General features: G+C 39.1%; 1 protein-coding gene across 1 annotated transcript in view; it reads left to right on the top strand.

Moving 5' to 3' along the window:
• The window catches only part of DNAH11 (dynein axonemal heavy chain 11), a 366,891-nt gene that overhangs the window by 229,569 nt on the left and 110,632 nt on the right, over window positions 1–26,690 (top strand). Inside the window, exons 55-61 of the mRNA XM_055272477.2 lie at window positions 1,087–1,248; window positions 9,306–9,539; window positions 14,938–15,084; window positions 20,408–20,521; window positions 22,917–23,060; window positions 23,691–23,873; window positions 25,518–25,619. Of these exons, the coding sequence (XP_055128452.1) occupies window positions 1,087–1,248; window positions 9,306–9,539; window positions 14,938–15,084; window positions 20,408–20,521; window positions 22,917–23,060; window positions 23,691–23,873; window positions 25,518–25,619 (1,086 nt within the window). The remainder of the gene's footprint in view (window positions 1–1,086; window positions 1,249–9,305; window positions 9,540–14,937; window positions 15,085–20,407; window positions 20,522–22,916; window positions 23,061–23,690; window positions 23,874–25,517; window positions 25,620–26,690) is intronic.

Raw genomic sequence — 26,690 nt, 5'->3', positions numbered from 1 at the left:
AGGTAAAAAAAAAAAATTACGTCTTTTGAAAAATGATTTCATCAATTTCCCAATCTCAAAGTATTAGAGACTTAGAGGCAGCCACAAAGCTTGATATCATCAGATCTGAGCCATTTCTAGAGAAGAAGAAACCAAGATTCTCCCTCTCGGACCTTACCCTGGTTTACAGTTCTCTTCCCAGTGTCCTCACATACTCAGGGACTTGAGAATAAAAGCAGAGAAGGAAAGGATGCTCATTGAACACCTCCTTTGTTTTAGCACTTTACACGGGGTGTCTCTGATGAACCCTCTGAAGCACACAGGAGCTGACCAGGTGCTCCTCTCACTGAGTTTCTGTGACCCACCGTCATAGCCAGATGTCATAGCCACCCTCAGGACTCCTGACAGAATCCCTTGTGTCCCTAAAAAAAGTATGGAAGTATATTTAGATGTAAATTAACTTTTAAATCATTACATAGGTACACAAAACTTTAGATTTACAGCAGAAACTTAAAAAATTCTCAGCAGGAGAATGTTTAAACTGATTTTTTTTTCTTAAAGACCAGTGTGATATAAACAGAATTTTTAATTCCTTTAAAAATCTGAAGTGGGAGCTCAAGTAGATGTATTTCTTTTTAAATGGAAACACAAACATTAAAGATGATAAGACATTGTTTGTTTTTAAAGTGTATTATGCAGCTTTATGGAGCCCGATGAATTACAAAATGGAAGGAACAGAAGAAAACATTGGTATTATTGTATCATGATTTCTTTTTAATTTCTATTTTTTATTATGATGTTACTTGTGTAATGTAAATGAATAAAATTTTCCCCTATTAATGATAACCAAAAATGTTTAAGCAAAGAGAGACAAGTTTTAAGGAAAGCACACAGCAGTGTTTCTGTGTGTCCAGTGGAGCAGCCTCTTTGGACAGGTTTATACTTTGATTAGCAAGGAGGTTAATGTTGCTGTCCACTCTCTAGGGCTTTAGGGTAGTTTAATGTCACGGTTGGCTGCACTCCTTTCTCTCATTGTCTAAGATTGCAATGTAATTCTCTGCTCATTCATCACCCGCCTGTTTCTGCCTTGCCCCCATGTCTCCACAGATCATTTTGTGTTTCTCTCCAGTTGGTCACACGCTGAGAGTTAGAGCTCGGAAGTTCCCAGCCATAGTTAACTGCACGGCTATTGACTGGTTTCATGCGTGGCCCCAGGAGGCTCTGGTCTCTGTCAGCAGGAGGTTCATTGAGGAAACCAAGGGAATTGAGGTATGCCATGTCAGCCTGCGTCTCACACACACACACACACACACACACACACACACACACACACTGAAAATCCTCAGCAGATAAGTACTTTCCACAATACATCTCCTATCAGAAAGCTATCCTGATTTAAGATGCTAAACTTACCTGTTTACATTCTAAGAAATATGATGGCTCACCTTTTTTCTGCCATACCTATTGAGGAGGATGTGCACACGTGCGTGAACACGGGCACGCACACAGCACTTGAGTATGCTCTCACTCATGCACTGACTCACTGGAAGCCCAGGATCATTACTTCCTTGAATCATAATGGGGCTTACTGATTATAAATCCTTTAAGTCCAAACTAAAAGCTCAAACAGAAATGTAGTCACCGTAGCCATGCACTGCTTGCTTCTTAACCAAGTAAGGCAATGAATTGTGATTATTCTCATAGTAGCGATAGTTGAAAAATCAGCCCTCATATCCCATAACCACTAAGTCAAATAATATATCTACTTACTGTTTTACAGATTTATGTTTTATGGATTATATTTGTCATTTCTTCATGATGACAAATTTAAAATTTAAAATCCCATGGCATTTTAAAATGGTTGTACAAAACAAAACAACAAAAGCTTCAAGCATTCAGATTCAGAGGGAAAAAGGATGTAGATATGAGGTTATCATTTAGATTTCCTGGAGATGAAGTTTTATTTGTGTCTAGTGCCTTTCTGATTACATAGCTTAGAAAAGTGATTGTGAACATTTCCCAGGGAGCTTTGTCTTCATTCCATTGAGTGATAAGGTGAAAGGTTCCTAGAATAGGTCAGACACTGAAAGTGACTCTCAGAGGCAAACACAGAACTGGAGATATGTAAGGAATGATGTCTGTTTCTAGTTGAAAGATTATCATGAACAGGTACAACCCATTGTAGCCCCACCCTTACTCCAAAAGGCATAACTGCCACCTTTCCAAAGCAATCCTTTTACATTTTGTTGTATATTGTATCATTCAGCGGCCATATAGTTAAAAATTTGGTCATATTTACATATTTAATTGTTTGTATGCAGCTAGCTTTATTGTTCATAATATCATTTTCCTTTGCTTCTACTACAAAAAAAAAAGCAGCTATAGAGGTAAGTACACATACAAGTATTCACCGATACCTACAGAATTTTGTGGAGGGAGACCTCTTCTTTAGTCTTTTCCTGAAATGTTTATTGAACTAATTATTTGGTGCTGGATTGCTAGGGAAAAGCTGTCAAACAATGTCTACCTTGGAAGGTATATATATGGTAGAGGCTTTAGGATATTCAGCTACCTCCCATCTCCTTCTCTCCTCTACACTTAAACTTTAAACATTTCCACAAATAAATGAAAATAAGAAATGATCTCTTCTAAAGTCTGCCAGAAACATTTTGTACTCTAACATCTGGAAAATCATTAAATATGACAAATAATTGTCATAAATATTAACACAAATGTCTTATGCGATTGCCAGGTCTGTTGCATTTCTGGAATTCTCTAGGGTATCATTTTATCTTGTGATAGTTACAAGAAGGGTTCACAATGCTGCTTTATTAGAGGGAGAGAGTCAGTATGTATCTTCTAATAGCAAAGAACTGTTTTATCAGGCTGGTTTGGTAAGGAAGAGAAAGGGACCAGAGGACTTTGTTTCTGCATGTTACTTTCTCAAATGGTAGGAAATTAGAGCTAGTAGCATGGTTTAAGTTGGCATTTGGCACAGTGGTTTTTACAGTTCCTTCCCTTTGCTGCTCAGTGCAGGCTTTTTCCTGTCCAGGTGGGTGCCGCTTTGAAAACAGCTAAAGGAGCTTTGATATGCCAGTGACCGTTGACATCTGCTGGATAAGGCAGGTCTTGCATCATGTTAAGTCCAGAGGGCTCCTGTCAGGTGCTAAGCTGGATCTGACGGTGTCATAACGCCTCCTATAGGATGCTGAGTGCCAAATAGGAATTTTAAAAGCACTTTACCATTTCTGTTGAACTGAATTGTGCCTCAAAACAAATTAGTCAGATGATTTCATTTCAGTGAAAGGTGCTTATTTAACTTTCCCACCTTCCTAATTTGTTGCGCAGGAGCAATAATTATAATTCAGAGGACAATGTGTCCATGGTCTTCTAAAAACGCATGGTGTCTTTTCTGTAGAGGTCAAAAACAGCATTTAGGTTTTTTGAATGAGCACTAATTTGATCACTTTCTTAGTTTTAATTTCCTTTTTTAAGACTGAAAGTTATCAGCATAATTTAGGCACTTCTTAATTATTGACCTCATTTGCTGAGTGTAAGGTACTTACACAAGGTGACCCCCTTTGGCCACAGAGAAAGGATTCATTAAAGGCAAGCAGTTTTGTGTGTGTTGACATGTAATTTTCCACCAGTACACACTCAGCACCAAGGGGTACGGGTTGACTGCATCTAAATAAATGTTTGTGCTATTTTTCTGCTACCTAATATTGAACTAAATGACAGCTGACAAATAATGATCGAAACAGTTTGACACTTAAGTATTTATCTGAAGACTTTGTGTCAACATACACTACCTCTCCAAGGAGATTTTGAAATGGAGATGGGAGGAGGTGTGTAAGGAGGGAGAGAAGGAAAAGCCCTCTGGGTAAACCTGGGAAGAGTGTTGGAAAGGCTGTGAGAAGCTCATTGGAGAGAGAATTGGGTGAAGACCTTGGCGATTAGTACATGGGTTCTACAACGAAAAATCAAGAGAAGCTGGAGTGTTGAAAAACAAGTGATGTTTTTGCTTTTCAAGGCAAAATGAATCATAGACATCTTTGAAAGCAGGACCAGATAAAAGGAGAAGTTACTGAATGGAAATGAAATAGTGAGCTGTCTGGTGAAGGAGTGAGATGTTCGTTGGATGGTGTAGAGTAGATCTGAGCAAGGTGAAAGAGGTCATATTTTGGGGCCTGTTGACCAACCAATGAGTTATAATCCTCTGTCCTTTTGTGGTGCCACTTAAAAGTAATGACACAAACTCCGTATCATCAGCTTTTTCAGGGAAAAGCAGTTATTCCCCATGCAACCACCTCTTCAATTGTTGCAGAGTTTGGTACCTTGTGAAGGATATATTTTACTACTGTTTTCCACAACTGATTGTGAGAAAGTCCACTCTAAGAGGAAAGTTATTTTACTGCTATATTTAAAGACTTGTTTCCCCAATGGTCTATAAATGCATTTTTAAAATGGCATGCCAAATACAAAGGGTATAAAACAACATTTTGTCAGTGATAGCTATCTTAGCAGAGTTTCTATCATATTAATGACTTTAAGCACAGTTCTTTATTTGAAATATAAATTAGGATTATTCAATATGAATAAAAAGTAGAAAACCTTATGCAATAGAAATTATGTGAATTTGAGGAAAATAATCCTCTTTCTAAGGAATATTGAAGCCATTTAAAAATATTAAGACAAAAACAAATGCAACCAAATTTATCTTGATTCTGCTTAAATCTTATACTGGCTTAAGCATATCTTCAGATGGCTGAGGAAAGACCCAAGTAGTTGTAAACATCCTTCCCCATTCTTCAGGCCTAGACCTCGTAAGTAGGGTCCAGACTTTGTAGCTGCCTAGGACTCTGGACGTGAATATTCAGCTGAAGGTGTAATTGACTTAAATGGAGCTGTCCCTATAAGTTTGTCGTTTTGTGGCTTTTCTCTAAGTGCTGGCCTCACCAGAAGCAGCCACACCATTCACACCATCTCCTGTTTTGTCCTCTTGCTGTAAAAGAGGTAGCTGGATTTCTTTTTTATTCTTTGTTTTTTTTTCTTTTTTTGAAACGGAGTCTCACTCTGTCACCCAGGCTGGAGTGCAGTGGTGTGATCTCGGCTCACTGCAACTTCCGCCTCTCGGGTTCAAGTGATTCTCCTGCCTCAGCCTCCTGAGTAGCTGGGACCACAGGTGCACACCACCACGCCCTGCTGATTTTTGTATTTTTAGTAGAGGCAGGGCTTCGCCATGTTGCCCAGACTGGTCTCAAACTCTTGACCTCAGGTGATCTGCCTGCCTCTGCCTCCCAAAGTGCTGGATTACAGGCATGAGCCACTGCACCCGGCCTGGATTTCATTTTTCCTCCACTCCTCCTAAGTCTTCAATTGCTTCTTTGTTTTAACTTTCTGGCAGAGAACCATTGAAGGTACCTTTATCAATGACTGCAAACTCATCTAGGAAATTGTTGGCTTCTGCTGGACTTTGTCTTGCCTCTGACCAGTAGTTGAGCTCCAGAATTAAAGGCAAGATACAAAAAGCATAAGCAAATAACAAAATAATGCACTCACCAGACAACTCAAAACAAAAAACCAGCATACGATTTAGAAAACTGTACTTGGTGCTACATTTAACACTTGTTGCTGCCCTGTATAATGGTAGTAATCTTACCGCAACTGCTGTTGGTGCTACTGCTACCACAGTAGCAGAACTGATACAGGTTGAGTATCCCTTATCCAAAATATTTGGGACCAGAAATATTTTGGGTTTCAGATTTTTTTTTTATTTTGGAATATTTGCATTTATGTAATGAGATATCATGGGGATGGGACCCAAATCTAAACACAAAATTCATTTTTGTTTTATATACGCCTTATGCACATAGTCCAAAGGTAATTTTATATAAGATTTTGAATAATTTTATGCATGAAACAAAGTTTTGACTGTGACCCATTACATGAGGTCATATGTGGAATTTTCCACCTGTGGTGTTAAATTCACACTCAAAAAGTTTTGGCTTTTGGAGCATTTCAGATTTTCAATTTTCAGATTAGGGATGCTCAACCAGTTCCTACTGTGAATTTGCATTGCTTACCCCCTCTCATCACCAGCCTCATGAGGAGGAACCACTAGTTTCCCCTGGGATGGAGGCCCAAGAGTAAATAACGCCACTGGTGAGGGGCACATCTGCAGTTTGATACCAGAGCCCATAGTCTTAAATCCTTCTTTTGACTATTGCATGAATGTTTGACTATTGGGAAAGAAGTAAAAGAAGAAAGGAAACAGAATTTTTGAAGGAGCAATTTTGTGGGCAGGAAGAAGTACAGGAGGGTATGCAGTATCTTACCAGATTTTTCAGAACTGGAAATCTAGCCCAGGTCCTAGGATTCAAAGCCTGTGTCCCTGGCTCCCTCCAGAAGCTTCTTCTCAGAGCAAAACAGCACTATGAAGAGCTTAGGACAAGTGTTAAAATGCAACACTGCTCATTTTATGCATTAGTAAGTTTTCTTTCTTTAATAAGCCACCATACAACCACAAATATCTTATTAATATATTCTTTTACCAGCCCTAAAAGGAGCAAAAAGATCAAATAGATTGTATAGCACATCAGTTTGACATATTTAAAAATTAACACAGAAATAATTTCTGAGGAAAATGTTCAATACTTACTGTAGGTATATGGCATTTAATGTGACAAAATTGTCCCAAGTTAAACTTCAAAAAGAGAGAAAATAGATTCACCTGCCCCTTTCTCTTTTGCCCTTACTCCCTCCCTCCCTTGAATACAGTGCTCTTGAAAGCCCAAATTTAGTATTACAGACCAATGTAGTCATCTTTGCTGGTCTTGGGAAGGTATAAAATCCTAAATTGATTTAGTGCTGACCTCTGGGTATTGGTTTATATTCAACTCTGCTGTTTGTCATTTTCAAGAGGAATATACTGGACACTTGCTTGAAGTGCCAGGTGGCTGGAGTACTTGGTGTGGCAGAGACTACTACTGCCCGAGAACTGTCACACCAAATAGCAGAGATCTGTTTATGTTTTTGTGTTTACAGTGAGCCAACTGAAAGAGTAGAAATTAAACACGTTTTCTTAATGTGAGGGAAAGCAGTTTCATCTTTGCATTTGATTATGCGTTGGAGACAACATCGTTTTCCAGAGCATCTTAGTGGGGAAACCTTGAATTTATAACCATTCGGTGCTGGCACTCTGCTTATTTTTATTTTTGCCATCATCATGATTAGCTGCTAAATGACTATAAATGGTTATCAACTGGTTTTTATTAAGAGGCCAAATCTAGCAGGAATGATATTCTCCCCTCACGTCTCTCAAAGTGAGAAATACAGCATTGCGTAGCCCTCGCTGCAGCAGCACCAGCAGCAACTCCTCTCAATTCTCCCCCAAGGCCCCCCACCAAAAAAAAAAAAAAAAAAAAAACTGGAGATAAATGAATGGCAGAATAAATAATTTATGCTAATGAAATTACTCCAATTAGTAGTTCTACAATGACCCTTTTAAAAGCCACAGCTGTTAATGTCAGGAAGTGCTGTCACTACTGACCTTATCATAAGAGAAAGTGACAAATTGAGAATGCAGGGAAGACCAGTCATCAAAGAGGTCTGTTCTGGAACGATTAGAGTTTTCTGAAAAACAGTGTGAATTACAACCAGCTGCTCCCTGGCTCAGCGAGTCTCCCATGCTGTGCCATTTTGTTAAGCCCGATAACAATAGTTATTTTGCCCCATTGAGACAAGTTGTCTCGGGCCACTTTCAGCTCTACCGGAAACCACTTCTTCCATCCCCGATTTACAAATGAAACTGTTGTTAAAGAGAGCTTTCAGCGCCTCCAAGGAGCCCCCTCATAAGGATCATGGTTGGGTAGAGGCCAGAGTGTTTTTTTTTTTTCTTCTTCTTCTTCTTTCTTTCTTTTTTTTCCTTCCTGTAAGGAGGTTACCCTTGGCTGAGGAATTATTTATCTATAGTGTAGAAAGGTATGTGTGTGCCTTTAGTTCCCATTAAAACAAGACAGGACAGGAGTAAATTCCTGCACATGTCTGTATTGAAGTCAAGCTCTTGTAAAAATAAAGTCTCCAAAGGATTATGATTTATATGAAGTTTATATAATCTTCTTCATAAATTTTATTTTTCTGAGTCCACTGTTTGGAAATATATTTGTATCTGGGGTCCACTAGAAACCAAGAATATTTGGAATTTATATCACGTTATTTTTAACGTTTGCTTTAGTAATACATTATTTCAGTTACTAGTGAGATGGATTTTTAATACGCAGCACAATCCAATATGGAGGTATTTTAAACCCACTCGGGAATTTGTCGTGATGCTGGAAAGTTGATTGTTTAAAGACATTGTTCAGGAGCAATTGTTTTTCACCAACAAGAATTGGCCTGTCTGTCTTCACACCTCTGCTTGTAATATTAATGGTGCAGGTTTGAAACGTTTAACTGCATCACCAGCCACTTGTGTGCAATTTTCCCAAAGATGTCTGAGCATTATTGACAACACTTTGGTAAATTATGTGTGACTTTCCTGAGAGTTGATGTAGCTCATTTAATTCATATTAATTGATTTTTAGGCTTCCCTTGATTAATTGAACCTGGTTCATCTTGTACAGAATGCAATAAATAATCATTAAAATGAGGGAGATGTGACTCCACAAATTAAAAAGTTAACTACTTCAGAAGTCATAGAGGACAAAATGGAAAGAATGTATAGTAGGGGTTCTTCCAGTAACTCACTGAAGGAGAGTTTCTCTTTTTGTGGGTTTTTTTCCAAATATGAATAGAAATAATCATGATATTTTTCTCCCAGAAGCAGTGACATTTATACCCTACTCTCCAGTTTGTTTTTACATGAGTTCTCATAAAACTGTGAGTTTCTAAGTTTTGGCTTTTTTTTTTTTTTTCAGTGACTTTGCAGGGTTATTGCTTCTCTTTGTCTAAAGCTTAGTTTGAAAGCAATGGCAGAAATATTTCTCAGGATATCGTGTCTGTTTCTCCACCTTCTCTTTCACACACTCGGTAGATAAAAATCAAGTTGTGAAGATCTGTATATGTTGGCTTTTGCATTTGGTATGTGGAGCACATAAAAACCCTTTGTCCTACTTGGCAAGAAGAAGGTTACTCAAGCTGAATGCTTTATTGTAATCTCCCAAATCCTGTGGATAGCGCTTAAAGATTAAATAAGTTTTCCTAGGTTATACTATCATTTTTTTTCTGACTTTCAGAAAAAAAAAGATCATTTTCTTGATTTTTCTTTTAAGTTGTATTTTTAACTTGGGAGGATTTCACATGAACTGTAATGTTTATGTTTTCAGCCACTGCACAAAGACTCTGTTAGCCTTTTCATGGCACATGTTCACACCACTGTAAATGAAATGAGTACCAGATATTACCAGAATGAGAGAAGACACAACTATACCACCCCAAAGAGTTTTCTAGAACAAATATCACTGTTTAAGAACCTGTTGAAGAAGAAGCAAAATGAGGTATCTGAGAAAAAAGAACACCTGGTGAACGGCATCCAAAAGCTAAAAACCACAGCCTCTCAGGTATGACCAGGATGTGTTATTACTGAGTGACATTTATGCTGTTTAACAGAAAAATATATTTCCTTTTGAAGCACTACTAAATCCATTTCTATAAGATGCCAGCTGGTGAAATTTACAGTTTCATGACACCAAGAACACACTGCTACTGCTTTCCAAAGCCTGCAGTGGGATTGGCCGACTCACAGCTGGGTTAGGGCGAAACGTTCTCTTCCTGGCCTGACTCAGTGCAAGGTAGTGTGGGATGCTGAAGGGAGCAGACACAGCGGATTGCCTCTCTTGTCTCTGACTTCTTCAGTGCACGGTACTTGTCGTCAAGGTTTTTATCATCCTAGGATGGACCAGTATCTTTTTTGGTCTCAGATTCTCAACCTCCAGTGAGGGCATCATTTTCTGGCTAATGACTGTGGTGAGACCCCAAGGTAGAGCTGTTCCTCCCTTAGTGACTGGTCTGCTCCTCTTGACCACCAGCTCTCTTAGATAAAAGTGTCCAGTGTCATCTGTGTCCTCAGTCCTAAGGCCCCTGCTCCCTCGAAGGGCGATGCCTCTAACTTGCAGGAGTAAATCAGGAGAGAATCAGCACAGGATGTTAATCATGTGTGGGTCTTTACACATATTGTCATTATTTCGTTGTTAAAAAACAAAGGATTTCATGAAGTAGGTGTTACTACTATAGTTTTATATATGAGGCGTAAAGAGTTTAAGGCCAGAGAGCCAGTGAGGTTGGGTTTTAGACCCAGGTCTGTGTTGCTCTGATGCCCGTGAGTTGTCCATGGCACTATGCTGCCTCTCTGTGGCTGGAAAAAAGAGATTGGAGTGAGAGACTCTGAAGACTTTGAAGAGTAGCCCAGCCTTTCTCTGAGCCAGTCAGGACTTAGAGCTGGAGTGAGAAGAATTCTCACTAGTGATCACCTCAAGACTAGAAATACTGGTGGCCTTCTCAGAGTGATGTCATCAGGTCAGACTCTTACATGCTTTATAAGGATTGGGGCAGTGGTTTCCCCAGGTGGCCTGGGTAACCCACCTGTGGCTAGGCTAGAAATAAACCGAGACCCGAAGGAGGGAGCACCTTTTCACATGGGCACCTTTCCACTCTGAAGGGCTCTCTGGCCATGACCTTCAGTCACTCTGGGCCAAAGCACCACTTGCCTCTTTCCCTCTTAGTTTTCTATACCAAGAATGACTCTGTGGCAAAACACTGTGATCTGTACTAATAGTGAGCAGATGGACCACAATTAGGAAAGAGAAATCAGGGTGAGTAGGTTTCCAGGACGGTTGGGATCAAGTGACATCAAGAATAGTTTCTAGGAAATCCACAAATAGCATATCCATATTTGTGCACCTTCTCCTTTCCTCTCAAAGAACGCCTGTCTAGGCCAGGCACAGTGGCTCACACCTTTAATCCCAGCACTTTGGGAGGCTGAAGGGGGAGGGTTGCTTGAGTCCAGGAGTTGAGACCAGCCTGGACAACAAAATGAGACCCAATCTCTACAAAAAAAAATTTTAATGAGCCGAGCGTGGTGGCGCATACCTGTAGACCCAGCCACTTGAAAGGCTGAGGCAGGAGGATCCCTTGAGCCCAAGAGTTTGAGGTTACAGTGTGCTGAGTAGGTCACTGAACTCCAACCTGAGCAACAGAGCGAGACCCTGTCTCAAAAAAAAAAAAAAGAAAAGCCTGTCTTTCCTGTTTCTTTTTATTCACACTTTATTTTACTTTCTTGTCTTTTGCCCCTCTCCATGTCAGTTTTCTTCTATCTGTCTATCCTCTTCTGTCTCATTTAAATCAAGACCCCTTTCCATAAGAAAGATTTTCCCTGGAGTCCTGTTGTGCTAAATAAGACAAGGAAGGAGCTCTGTGTCACAAAGCATTTATATCCCTTTGAATGCCATCCCCAACTGAACCTGTTGACTTTGCCCACTATCAGGAAATGATAGTGTTGTCACCCAAACTGAGCTTTTCAATACTGTGGGGGCATCCTTAGCAAAGAAATAAGTGCTTCTGCCATACTTAAAGGGTTGTTTTCCCAAATGACAGAGCTAAAAGCAAATGGGGTACCATCCTGGACCGTTCCAGTGGTGGCAGCATCTCAGCCATAGGAAAAAAGAAGAGGAGAGAGACTGTGATTTTTTAATAGTCACCTCAGTTACATATTGATGAGTCAGGGGGATGGGCGAGGAGAAAGAGACGGGAGGGCCAATTCACTATGTCTGCCAAGTCCAGGTCTGCTTGGGTCTCTTTACTCCCACTTAGTAAGAACCACAGGCAGGAAGTCTGTAAAGACGCAAGATATCTTGATTGACACATGAAGTCTTGATGGAAAGACTGACAGTGATTTCTTTTCATTAGGTATTTGTGCATGGAATGCTCTTAATATCAAAAAAGTAGTTGGAATATTCAATAGCTACATGGCAGTTTTAGAAATAAGTTGGTTATAAGAAGGGGATGGTTTCCTACATGGAGAACTGGAGAGCCATAAAGCGTAAGATCAGGTTGTGTGGAGAGCTTGTATATTGGGGCATGTATCCTCTAAAGGTCTGCCTTAAGGAATGCCATGTCATCTGAAAACATTAGCAATGTTCATTCTTTACAGTAAAGCTATAAGCCCCTTTTATAGCCAAATAACCTCCCTCTAGATGTCAGCTTAGATCATCACAGATCGTCCTAGTGACCTTTCTTCATAGAGAAAGCCTTGCTTCCACGGCTTCAGTCACTTTGAATATTTCAGAGCTAACAGCTTCCTTAGAAACTGAAATTAGGGCTTGAAATAACACAGTTTTGTCCTAGTCTCTTGGGTGATTCTTTTTGCTTTATTTGTATTTTGAGATGATAATAGATTCAGAAGAAATTACAAAACATAGTGGTGGCAGCATCTCAGCCATAGGAAAAAAGAAGAGAGAGACTGTGATTTTTTAATAGTCACCTCAGTTACATATTGATGAGTCAGGGGGATGGGCGAGGAGAAAGAGACGGGAGGGCCAATTCACTATGTCTGCCAAGTCCAGGTCTGCTTGGGTCTCTTTACTCCCACTTAGTAAGAACCACAGGCAGGAAGTCTGTAAAGACGCAAGACATCTTGATTGACACATGAAGTCTAGATGGAAAGACTGACAGTGATTTCTTTTCATTAGGTATTTGTGCATGGAATGCTCTTAATATCAAAAAAGTAGTTGGAATATTCAATAGCTACATGGCAGTTTTAGAAATAAGTCGGTTATAAGAAGGGGATGGTTTCCTACATGGAGAACTGGAGAACTGTGACAGGAGGTCCCTGTCACAGCTTATAGGTTCAATGGTAGCATCCTGCATAACTAATACAATGCCAAAACCAGGAAAGTGGCATTGGTACAATCCACAGACCTTATTCAGATTTCCAGTTTTACTTGTGTGTGTGTGTGTGTGTGTGTGTGTGTTTAGTTTTATGCAGTTTTGTCACATGTAAGTCTGGGTACTCACTAACACAGTCAAGACACAGAAAACTTCCATCTACAGAAAGATCCCATGTTGCCATTTTATAACCATACCTACGTTACCCCCCACTTCTTCCCCACCTCCTGAATCCTAGTTCCTGGCCATCACTAATCTATTCTCCATGTCTATAATTTTGTCATTTCAAAAATGCTATACAAATATGTAACCTTTGGGTATTGGTTTTCTTCATTCAGCATAATTCCCCTGAGATCCAACCAAGGTATTGGGTGTATCCATAATTTGTCCTTTTTTTATTGTTGAGCAGTATTCCACAGAATGAAGGTAGCATAATTTAACCATTCAACCACTGAAGGGCATCTGGGTTATTTCTGGGTTTTGGCTATTATAAATAAAGCTGTTATGAATACTCATGTACAGGTTTTTTTTTTGTAGGCATAAATCCACAAATGACCAAAAATGAAATTACTGAATTGTGTGGTACTTGCATGTTTACATTTATAGAAAACAGGCAAATTCTTTCCAGAATGGCTGTGACATTATACATTACTACCAGCAGTGTATGAGAGAGCCAGTTTGTCAGCTTCCTTGCAATAATTTGGCGGCATCACTAATATTTATTTTAACCATTCTAATAGGCATGTAGTGATATGGTGGTTTTACTTGAATTTTCCTGATGGATGATTCTTTTGACTATGGCCTAACCTAATACTAGTTTCTTATGGCTAAAAAGAACTGAGAAGCATGTCACTATGCAAAGTTACCCTGAATTTATAGACAGGCTGAAAAATCAGTCATAGCTTAATCTATAATAGTACAAGTAGTAGCCACAGTAGTAATCATGCTTTTTAGATACAGTGTGAATATACTGCATTGGGTGGAAACTACAAGATTACTTGGATATAGTAATGGGACGTCGTTCCACAAGATGAAACCACTGAAATGTCTTTAGCAATTGAGTTAAAATAAATGTAAATGGTTATGATTGTTCTTTGCTGCTATGATTTTTTAGTGGTAATATTTATACTTTTGGAAAAGAAGTACAATGGAGAGATAATTATTGTGACGTATAAAGCTGCTTTCAGATATTTCTGAGAACTGAGTCATGTTTTTTTCTCTAGTACCTCATTTCTGCTTTTAGTTACATGATCCTCAAACTGAGGAACCTAGTAATGCCTTCTGAACCTAATGAAATTATAACTGAAAAAAATGGACAGTTCTTTTTAGCAGATGAATTTATGGATTCCTTGGAAGGCTAAGTTCTCCAAGAGCTGAGTAAGGTTATTTAGTGACGGACCGATGGAAGACATGTATGCCCCTGAAGCTCACTGAGTTTTGGCCGCAGCATACTAATACCTCAAACACACAGTTTGCTCTTCTTAGTAGGTATTAAGTTGAATATTGGGTTAGCTTCACGATCATAAATGAGGTGAAAAAAATCAAGAAGGCCATTTTCTGTTTGGTGGGAAGAGGTGAGACCTATCAGTGGGCATTTTAATATGCAGCCAATCTGCAGTCAGGCAAGGAGCATTCATGTCTTCAACTTACTGAAGCCTCCAGCAACCTTCTGCTGGAGAGTGAGAGGCATAGTTCTTCCAGCTCATCACCAAGTATGTCTTCCCATGACCTCTGCTTCCTTGAGCCGGAGCTGCCTAGGACCCAAAAGCAGACGTGGGTAAAGGAGCATGTGGTCAGACAGAGGGAAGAGCAACTTCCGTACTCAACCTGTTAGTACTGACAAAAATTAATTATATTTCCTGCAAAATCCTTGGAAAATATTATTCTGTTTGTTCTTATATGGAGAAAAACAACGTGGTTGCCTTTTTGCAAATCAGAAGACAGTGAAAATCAGGGTAGAGACAGATGCAAGATACAAATTGTTAGGGATCCCTGAATTCATTCCCACCAATAAGCTCTATCTGGGATTTGTTGTGAACAAGGCCAGTGACGTAAGAATAATGACGTTTGCTTTAGGTGGGAGATCTAAAAGCCAGACTTGCCTCTCAAGAAGCCGAGTTGCAACTGAGAAATCATGATGCCGAAGCTCTGATCACAAAGATCGGCCTTCAGACGGAGAAAGTGAGCCGGGAAAAGACCATCGCTGATGCTGAGGAGCGAAAGGTCAGGCTAATTCCACCATTTAGAGTGCTGAGCTATATTTAGCACAAAATAAACCTTGGTAGGTGAACAATTTTGAACAACTTCCTCTCCAGGGAACATAAAGTCTAAAGCATTATTATAGTTACACATGTAACAGCATTTCACACCATGATTACCACTTGACCTTTCTTTACATTATGCATTTCCCCAACCTTTTAGCTCTTTTAATGATATGAAAGAACAATAAATACTGAGCTCATTCAAGCATATAATGGATGCGGATCTTGAACATCAGGCCTATTTGTAATACAGTAAAGGTCAGGAAGTCGCCTCTGAGGTTTTTAAAGGTTTCCACTTTTTAGGCAAATTGAACAACTCAATTGTTAACAAAGCCCATTCCGTCACTTTGCAAGATGGTTTTCAAATTTTGCATTTTAATAATACAACTGGAGCTTATTATTAAGTCCTAAGCTAAATTTGTTCTTTTTGATTCGATCGAGGCCCTGGCATTCTGTATTATGTTTTATTGTTGGAAATAATTCCTTTTAAGATTATATAGATTCTGCTTTCTTTCTACTCAGGTTTCTAGCAATTCTGAAATAAATACGATGTCTTTTGTCATCTTCTTTTACCAAAACGTCAGCTACAAATGGAAGACACAGTTTTGTACATCTGATTTCTCAAAAGAAATACCATAGTAAACAGAAAAATTTTAGTACATATTTGTTTAAAAATTGAGTGTATATGTGTAAGGTAAAAAATTCTTATTTTAGACAAAAAAGTATAATCGGGGCCTAATTAATAAAAAGTTATAAGTTGCTAACATTCTCACAGCCATTGAATCAGTAGTGATTATCCCATTTTTCTTGTATTTTATGTTACCGGAAAATATTTGAGTTTTTCCAGTGGTGTTGCCGTTCATATACAATTGAGTTGATTTTCTTTTTTTTTCCAATACGTATTGAGCATGTTTTCCTTGCACAACTAAAGACTTGAAAAGTATATTGAACATCAAAACTCTAAAAAGATAGTTTTAAGAAATAAGATTATGGCATTTAAAATTGAAGATAAGGCACACTTGGCATGCCCTATGTGATCGGCGGGCATATAATTCCTAATTTGAGTTGTAAATGTTTCTGTTGAGTTTCAGATAAGTGGAGAATGTCCTTAAAAGTATATACTGGGCTGGGCACAGTGGCCTGTAATCCCTGCACTTAGGGAGGCAGAGGCAGGAGGATAGCTTCAGCCCAGAAGTTCGAGACCTGCCTGGACAACATAATGAGACCCCATTCTCCATAAAAGAGGGGCAAAAAAGACAAAGTATATTATTCCATTGAGCAATTAGGTATCACACATGATACAATCACCATTAGCTAATTCTACCCAGGGAATATTTTTCAGGCATTACACAAACGTGTGATGTTCTAGTAGTTATTATATCATAACCTATCATCATCACAGATACTTTCTGGAAACTTAAAATATAAATACTCTAGAGATTTTTTTTTTTGCATTTTTACATTTGAATTCCTAAGGAAAAATTACCCTCATAAAAAGAGAAAGAAGTTTTAGCAAATTAGAACTCATCTGAGAGGTTGTTTAGTGAAGTTCTTCAAACACAAAGAGGGGACATACTACTTTTTATGTTTAATCCATACCAAGACATAAAAATAAAACTTCTAAACATTTTCATTTTATCCATGGAGCTTAATTTAATTATAAATAACAAATATTAACTGAACATCTATTTTGTCACCAGGCAGTGTTGTAGACTATTAGGGATATTTGACAAGCAGGGTGCTCTCATGTAGATTACACTGGAATGGAAAAGACCAACATGAGATAAGTAACACATTGAGAAGCTGGATATTTCGAGATAGGTGCTCTGATGAAATCCAGTAGAGAGGCGTGATGGTGGGAAGAAACTATCATAAATTGGGTATTCATGGAAGAAAGTTCTTTTGTAATTAAACTAGAAAGCATCTAGAAATTCATCAACACCTGAGTCCATGCTGTGGGTTCACATTTGTCATATGTTCAGCAATGTGCTAGATACTATGCTATGCCATACTAAAGGGGATGAATGTGGACTGTTTCTGGTCCTATGAAATTGGGGTCTCAAGTCTTCAAACATGCGCAGTAATTTAAAAGTAATGCTGCGTAGCTCACTAAGTACACAGCCACATTTAATATGACTAAACAAATGTTGGGGTTAGAGAATGTCTTGCCATGAACCTTGACAGCCCATGTAGAGAAGGAGGTTGAAATCATTGCTTCAAATCTATAAGGTAATCAAGGGCGATCGAACCACTGGCATTGCCAGCAGTGACTTCCAAGTCACACAGGCATCATCAAGCCTGTGAAAATTAGTTCTTCTTCCACCTTTGTTTGGCTTCTCAGCTCCAAATTCTAAGATGCTAAGAATTCTCTGATTGCTTTCAAACTGTGTTCTCCCTTGAGTAGAGTGTAAACCTTCATGAGTAGAGAGGCACCTTCTAAATTGAAGCGCTAATATCATCTCTTCAAAAGTTGAGCATCAGTCTTGATTTGGAATTGCTATCAGTTTTTGTGTGTGTTTCTGTTCTGAATGTGGGTGGGCCTGGGTTTTAGAGGATCATAAGGAAATTCTTATAATCCAGAGGCAGATAAGTGCACTGTATCAGCTCGCTAAGGCTGCCATGACAAAAATACCACATGAGGTATTTTTGGGAGATTGGGAGGCTTAAACGGTAGAAGTTTATTTTCTCCAAGTTCTGGAGGCTGGAAGTCCAAGATCAAAGTATTGGCAAGTTTGGTTTCTCCTTCTGTGACTTGCATATGGCTGCCTTCTTGCTGTGTCATCACATGATCTTTTCTCTGTGATTACTTCTGCTGATGTCTCTTGTGTGTGTCCAAACTTCTCACCCCAGTCAGTTTGGATTAGGGCTAACCCTAATGACCCCAGTTTAATCTGATCACCTGGTAAAGGCCTTGTCTCCAGATACAGTCACATGGTGACCTTGGGTCTTCAACATATGAATTTTGGGTGGACACAATATAGCTCATAACAAGCAGTTATTGGGACCTCGTTCTCTTTATTCTCTCCCTATGATTACCACTAAGTCTTAAGAACATCTGCAAGGGGCTGTTGACTAACGCAAGGCAGAGAATTTCTAGTCTACCCAAGGGTGAAACTGTCTCCAAATTCCTGCTTTAACTTACAGTGGTAAGGGGAAAGCACGCTCTCTAGGCACTCCATGCAACTCTTCTCGTGTTTTATAGGTTGAGCCTTGCTGACCACTGCCTAGGAGCATTTGGGCAAAGGAAATTGTACACTGGCTAACCAGCTTACTGAGATATACAGAATTTTCACTCTTCTAGTATTGTTGCACCTTAGGGTAAAAGGTATTGAGAATGAGAAATAAGTTGACCAACCTGAGAATTTTCTTCATTTGTATGAGTGAGTTTTTATTTAATGTTCAAGATTGTTTTGTTTATAAAAATTACCTAAAGGAAAAATACTCCATTAATAGTAAAGGAGTCAGAAAAGAGTAGCAGCTCCTAGGCTGATAGAAATAGCACTTTAGCAAGGCGCAGTGGCCCATGCCTGTAATCTCAGCACTTTGGGAGGCTGAAGCAGGTGGATAACTTGAGGTCAGGAGTTCAAGACCAGCCTGGCCAACATGGTGAAGCCCCTCTACTAAAAATATAAAAAATCAGCCGGGTGTAGTGGTGCATGCCTGTAATTCCAACTACTTGGGAGGCTGAGGCAGGAGAATTACTTGAATCCAGGAGGCGGAGGTTGCAGTGAGCCGAGATCATGCCACTGCACTCCAGCCTGGGTGACAGAACGAAACTGTCCCCAAAAAAAAAAAAGCGAGCACTTAAAAGAAGTACTCTTTAAGGTTTTATCCAGTACCAAAAATCTATGATCCTGAGTCCAATTTAAAATGATTTTTTTAATGATGCCATTATAAATGGTAACAAACAGCATTTATAGATTCACTGCATCCTTATGGAAAATAAATAAACCTGAGGTGATAACTCCTTCACTCACATAAACTCTTTTACCTGTAGCAGTGTTCTGTAGCATATAGAAAATTGTCATGGTCCATTCTTGGCAGCTTTTGAGGGTTGTGGTTTTGGAGTAGTTCTCAGTAAGCAAGCAGGGTTTTCCTATTTACATTAACGATAGCTGTGTGTATTAGCAGGAGGCCACATATCTGCCCCGAAACAATTATGTTCATAAAAGGTACAGTACACAGCAAAATAATGGTTAATCAGGAGAAGGGTAATTATTGCTAATAAAGCTGTAGTAGACAACATAATTTGTTGTGAGCAGTGTTTAATTTTATGGTATAGTTAAACCTGTTCATTTCAAACACATCTGAAGAAATGTACTTTTGTTCACACTTTATATTCCACAATCACCATCACCATGGGAACCATCTCCCATGGTGGCTAGATCCTGGTGCCCAGTGCCACAGCTTTGAAACTCAAATTACTGAGGACTAAAAATTCACTCTTCCTGGCCTTTCAGATTCTATAGGTATCTTAAGGAGAGGAGGATAAGCCACTTCCCACCCCCGCCCTGTCTTCTCATTTTGGTTTGGTTCAAGTTTACCAGCATGACTTTCCTCTATATTATATATCATGTCAGAAGGCTGATGCAGCACCCTCTGTGTCCTAGGAAGAGGTGCCACTGGATCCACAAGAGAAGAGTGGGTATCAGTGTTATTGTTCCAATACCAAAGGCAGATGTGGGCTCTTGCATCTGTGGTTTCTTACCATGTCCGTGGAGAAACCAGTAATGAGTCTTCACTAAAATTTTATTTATAGTTAGGCATGCAATCCATGACCACAGAATAGAATATCTTCTAGCCAGTTGATCAAAAGAGCTTCAAATCTGTTCTTTAGGAATAGCCAACATGGCTTCTAAGCAAAAGTTAGCAAAAATTAGAGAATCCTAGCAAGAATATTTTGTGGTCTAGGTTACTAAGCTAGCCCAGATGTGTGTTAATCCAGGACTCTCTGAAAAAGAAAACTGAAGAACAGATGAATCACTTAATCTTGCTTTTACTATTAGTGGAACCTTATAATTAAATTAGTCAAAGCTTTTCTTGGAGCATTTTGGAACTTGAATCCATTTATGTTGAGATTTGTTACTGTGTGTTTTTTACATTTACAAAACTTTGTATATATACTGTGTCTAAAGGAAAATTCGTCTGTTTAACAAATTCCTCACCTGTTCAAAGTACAGAGAAATCAATTATTTAACAGTGCATCTGAGTCAACCTCCATTTTTCTTTGGAGATATCTGTGATAATACTTTATACGGGTTTGTGTGCTTTTCCTCTCTAATTAGGTGACAGCCATTCAGACTGAAGTGTTCCAGAAACAGAGAGAATGTGAAGCTGACTTACTCAAGGCTGAGCCTGCACTGGTGGCTGCTACAGCTGCACTCAATACACTCAACAGGGTAAAGATGATTTATTGGTCCCTGAGTTTCCTCAAAGTAATATTTAAAGGTTATTAGAGTTTGAATAACTGAGCTGAGAGAGTAGCCCATACAGCCAAAAAGTATTTTAAAAGGAAAGAAACACTCATGAAATATTAAAGTTGAAACAAACCTTTGAGGTTGTCATTATAGTTCAACTTCTTTTCCCCATCTAGGACCCTGTTCTACAGCACCTCAATAAGCAGTCTCCTTTTGAATATTTCCAACAGTATGGGATTTATACTCTTAGGAAAGGCAACTGGATTGTTGGTAACTGGATTTGACCCAAATCCAATTTTTCATATCATGTGTTGCTTTAAGAACTAGGCGAAGGATTCTTCATTTCCTCTGGAATATAAAGAGTAGCATTGATGAGAGACCCTCATGGAAAGAACAGTGGGAGCAAAGATACCTAGGTTTGGTCCCCACCATTTCTTCAAGCTTCATGTTGTTGGTGAAACCTCCGTAAGCATTCAGATTCTTATAAGAGAAAGTAATCTGTGTTCATCACAAGCATATTGTTAGGGAAAGTGAAATGGGGGGCAATGTTCTTTTAAGAGCCTGCAGCTAATCTCATCCTGGGGTTTTCTCCCAGACCTCTGGGGAGAGCTCAGGAAATCACTGGGCCTGAGATTCTTAAGATTCCATTTCAAAAAGGAAAGAATCGAGATTTTCACTTTCTTCACAGAAATACTGAATTCGTTTTCTAAGTATTTTTGGAAGAAAATAATTTTGACTGTGACTAAAGAGATACTTACGTGGGTATTTCTTAGAGTATTTCCATCAAGCTGAAAAATTTTAAATGGAAACGTACCGTGATAGAACTCTGATTATTACACATTCAAGTACCCTGCTGCCGTTAAAATAATATTGTTAAATGCTAATTAGCAATGTGACACATTAACCATGATATATTAAATGAATAAAGCAGATTATAAAATAGAGTATTTTATATGACTAATTCTTTTGGTAAGAATATGTGCACAGAAAAAGATTGGCAAAAAGTAAGAGTAATTGGTTGTCTCTGAGTAATGGAGTATTTCTTTTCTTTATTGTGTTTCTCTAAATTTGCAAATTTTTCTCTGAATAATTCCTGTTTTCTCAGGCAAAATATCTCCACTTAAAATACAAAGCTGTATATATTTACAAATTATGAAAGAATCTTGGTTAGCCAGCTCTCAATTCTTATTAGCATATTTTAAGACTTCGGTTTTGTTCTTGCTTTCACTCTCTTTCCATTTTTGTAATCATATACCAAATAAATAGGCAGCTTCTGATAAGGGAGCAGAATCAGGTTCAACATTTGATAAGGTTTTATAAGCAAGTGTGCATTATGTAGCACATAAAGTATCACAGGAAATACCCGGTTGTTGTTTTTGTTTTTCAAATCATGTATTAAATATCATAAGCCTACATGAGCTTCTTATATGTGCTATTACCTGCCTCAAAGTATTCGCCCTGATACATATAATGTATACTATTAATATCATCTGTTGGATTAATCAATGGTATGACCTGAGGAGATAAAGGAGTAGAGAAGAAAGTTCAGCCTATCTTGGCCCTCTCCTAGTTGAGAGTTCCTGTAGTGTAATGGAAGATATTTCTTTCTTATACATGTAAGACAGAAAAACAAACCTAAGAGACACTGAATTAAGGAATTATGTGTCTGGGAGGGGCTTGGTTAAAATGCAAATCTATTACATAGTGGGATAGAACCTATAAATATCTTACAACATATACACACACACGCGTGTGTGTGTGTGTGTGTGTGTGTGTGTATCCTGGCCTCAGTGAGCAGGGCTCTGCAGGACTGATATATAGATATATAGATCATTTTTCTTTTTCTTTTTTTTTTTTTTTTTTGAGACGGAGTCTTGCTGTCGCCCAGGCTGGAGTGCAGTGGCGCAATCTCGGCTCACTGCAAACTCTGCCTCCCGGATTCATGCCATTCTCCTGCCTCAGCCTCTCCGAGTAGCTGGGACTACAGGCGCCCGCCACCACGCCTGGCTAATTTTTTGTATTTTTAGTAGAGATGGGGTTTCACCATGGTCTCGATCTCCTGACCTCGTGATCCGCCCGCCTCGGCCTCCCAAAGTGCTGGGATTACAAGCGTGAGCCACCGCGCCCAGCCTAGATCATTTTTCTTGGAGGCAAGAAAGGGCAGTGATGTCTCCAGAGTATCAGAGCAGTGCCCAGCAAGAATTGAACCTCCTGGAGTTCCAAGGTGGAGTCCCCAGGTGGCAAAGAATTGCCAAATTGAGACTGGTTTGATAAGGAGAAGTGGGAGGCCACTAAAGACTAGCTTGGCAACTTACGGAGCTTCTCCAAGCTTCCCCTAATCCTGTCTGTGTACATGTTTCTGTGTGCTTTTCTTCAGGTCAACCTCAGTGAACTGAAAGCCTTTCCCAACCCCCCCATTGCAGTTACCAATGTTACTGCAGCCGTGATGGTCCTTCTGGCTCCTCGGGGAAGAGTGCCCAAAGACCGAAGTTGGAAAGCAGCTAAAGTCTTCATGGGAAAGGTATCAGCCCAGCCCGGCAAGATGAAAATCCTGATAATTTCCATACTGTTTTCAGCACTGTGGTTATGCTTAATAGCAAAAGATGTTTAAGTCAGAAGAAATAATCCTCATAGTTGCTGAATGTAATCTACTGTGTATGTTCTCTAGACTTATAGTTTTTGTTTGCCAAGTTGGAAGTTAGCTTGGGGTTATGGCATACCTAAGTCAATGCCAGCAGCAGGTGGAAGTTTGCTAATTATTTGCAAAATTATGAAAGCAGTTAAGTGTAGGAGGGAGAAAATTACATGGATTTCTTAGGTTGGAAAAATGTTACTAATGTATAGGAAGGTGAAGCGTAGGGGCTTTTTGGTGTGTTTTTTGCTTTTTGTTTTCTGCCTTTCTTTTCAAAATGTGAATACCTCCTGTGCCGGGACTGAATATTTTACCCTGGGATAGAAGAGGTTTTGAAAGTGTCCATTGCTAATTCTAACTTCATACTATAAAGACTGAAAAAGTCAAACAGTAGGATAAATGCAGCTTGCCAATTTTGCTTTTGTAATGTGAGTCCTAAAAGCTGATTTTAACTTTTGATCTTGGAATTTTCTCTGCAGCCAAAATGGGTTCATTGCAATAAATCTTTTTGCTTTGCAGGTTGATGATTTTTTGCAAGCATTAATTAACTATGACAAAGAGCACATTCCAGAGAACTGTCTAAAAGTGGTGAATGAACAGTATTTGAAAGACCCAGAGTTTAATCCAAACCTGATTCGAACCAAATCTTTTGCAGCGGCTGGCCTGTGTGCCTGGGTCATCAACATCATTAAATTCTATGAGGTATCAATCCTAAATTGATAGTTTACAGATGTTCTCCACAAAGGGCTGCAAACACATCAATTTCTAGGTCAGCAAGAAGAGTAAAATTTGTTATTTGATTTTCTGAATAAGGATATGTAGTTCTAAGAATAAGACATGAGCATGTTAAACAATTCTCTACAGGAGGATATTTGAAATGTTAGAAACTATCTTTTTGGGCAGAGTGATTGGCTACTTTAGATTAAAGAGCAGTAAGTAATTAGATGAAAACTCATATATGAATTTTACTTATTTACATTTAAATATTTAATTCACGTTGACTTGAAACAACTGCAAATCTGAATTCACATCAGATTAAATGTAGCGCCTGCTCTCAAAGCAAATACTCACACCATCTGTATTGTTGACATAGTGAGATGAGGAAATAACCATTTCTTTGCTTTAGTATTTTAATGACAGGTAAGTTTTGTGCCTATATGTGATCTAATCTAAAATTTGTACTTTTGGGCAGTGTAGAGATAGATTATAATTTCATGTAGTCATTTATTTATCAAATATTTATCACCGACCAACTGTATCCCAAGCACTTTGCTGAGTACTTGATCTAATAAGGGAACAATGCATGGCCCACAACTCTGAAGAACTCTCATTTTTGTCTTAGAGGGTTGTATGTTATATTCAAATATGGAATTACTGAGAAAAATCAATGTAGTCAATTCAATTCCCAAAGTAATTTTCATAAAGCCAGGTTATTTCCTTTATACTGTGGGGCCCACAGGGATAGGACTCTCTTGATCTCTCTCTCTTTAGTGGCAATCTTCATAAAGCAAGAGTTTAGACAGGTTGTGGTTGATGTACAGCCTCTCTCCATAATAAAATGTCTCAGCCCCATCTTCTATTCGTACAATAGGTGAAAAGACAAGCATAGAGCTTGACTGTGGCTGCATTCTGTGTTATTTTGCTATAAAATAGGAAAGAAAATTTAATTTCCTTCCTCTCTCCACACCAGCAGAAAAAAATTGATCACCTAAATTCTCAGATGGTCCATTCAAACAACATGTGCTTAAGGTGGCTGGGAACTTAGAAAAGAAAGTGACAATGTGGTTGATGTTGTGTGGATATCTCCCACCCTCCTTTCTGTGTGGAGAATTTTTCCACACTTATTTTCTGCCTTAAAGGCTAGACATGATCTCAACGTTGGCTATAGTTCCTGCACAATGCAATTTCTAGTAATATGAGGAATATCTTCACATTTTATGACAAATGGATTTTAGTATCCTAATGGTGTTTGACTTACATCGCATTTTATGCAAGTACTTGTAACTCTAAGGTCCAGATTAAATAAGTAAAATAATGGTGGACCAGAGAGAATGTGGAAGGCTATGTGGATTGTGCTCTGCCTTTAGGTGTTACCGTGTCTGAAAAATAACAGGCCAGGTATGGTGGCATACACCTGTAATCTCAGCACTTTGGGAGGCTGAGGTGGGACGATCCCTTGAGCCCCAGAGTTTAAGACCAGTTTGAGCAACATGAGAAGACCGTATCTCAATAAAAAAAGAGAAATTGCTAGATGAATTAGAGATTTTAATTGTAAAGCATCCATCCTATCTAGGATAGAATGATTACTTACCCTCTTTGTATCTGTATTAATTCATGAATTTTCAGGTCTACTGTGATGTGGAGCCAAAACGCCAAGCATTAGCCCAAGCAAACTTAGAACTGGCTGCAGCTACTGAAAAACTAGAGGCTATCAGGAAAAAGCTTGTGGTGAGTGCAAACCGTGACATTGAAAAGGTTCCCAAGAGGTGGTCGCTGCCTCCACCTTAGGATTCCACCCTCAGACAGCACCATATCTGAGCCCTATCAAGCAGAAAGGAATTCGATCTTCCATGAGTGTATTTCCTTATATACCATTCAGTAGATATTTCTTATCTGCTCTATGCTAGATGCTGAACTGGGAAAGTGCAAATGTTCATGGTTTCTACAGCTAAGAAACATTTGCAGTCTGATAGTGGAAAGGGGAGGGCAGCACATAGTGATTCCAGGTAAGGCTTCTGGAGTCAGACTATCTGGCTTATATCTTGGCTCCACTGTTTACTGTTGCATCCCGTACAGGGTAGTTAACCTCTGTTTTCTCATCTGTGAAATAGGTATTATAATAATAAGCATTTCTTTCATTCATTCTTTCTCTCTCTCCTTCCTTCCTTTTTTTTCTTTCTTTCCTTTCCCCTCCCTCCCTCCCTTCCTTCCTTCCTTTTATTTTAAGTTCCAGAGTGGATGTGCAGGCTTGTTACACAGGTAAATATGTGCCATGGTGGTTTGCTGCTCCTATCAACCAATCACCTAGGTATTAAGCCTATCATGCATTAGCTATTTTTCCTGAATAGCGTCCATTTCTTTTTTTTCTTTTTTTTTTTTTTTTTGAGACGGAGTCTCGCTCTGTCGCCCAGGCTGGAGTGCAGTGGTGCAATCTCGGCTCACTGCAAGCTCCGCCTCCCGGGTTCACGCCATTCTCCTGCCTCAGCCTCTCCGAGTAGCTGGGACTATAGGCGCCCGCCGCCACGCCCGGCTAATTTTTTTTTGTATTTTTTAGTAGAGACGGGGTTTCACCATGGTCTCGATCTCCTGACCTCGTGATCCACCCGCCTTGGCCTCCCAAAGTGCTGGGATTACAAGCGTGAGCCACCGCGCCCGGCCATAGCGTCCATTTCTTAGGTAGAAGTGTGGGGATTAAATAAGAGTAATTCATATTAAGAATTTACCATGGTACTTGGCACATAGTAAGTGCTTAGAAAATATTTTTGGCTGGGCACAGTGGCTCACACCTGTAATCCCAGC

Source organism: Symphalangus syndactylus, chromosome 3 (genome assembly GCF_028878055.3).
Source record: "Symphalangus syndactylus isolate Jambi chromosome 3, NHGRI_mSymSyn1-v2.1_pri, whole genome shotgun sequence".
In the NCBI taxonomy this organism is placed as follows: domain Eukaryota; kingdom Metazoa; phylum Chordata; class Mammalia; order Primates; family Hylobatidae; genus Symphalangus; species Symphalangus syndactylus.
The sequence above is the reverse complement of the archived record's forward strand: the minus strand, read 5'-3'. Positions and strand labels throughout refer to the sequence as shown.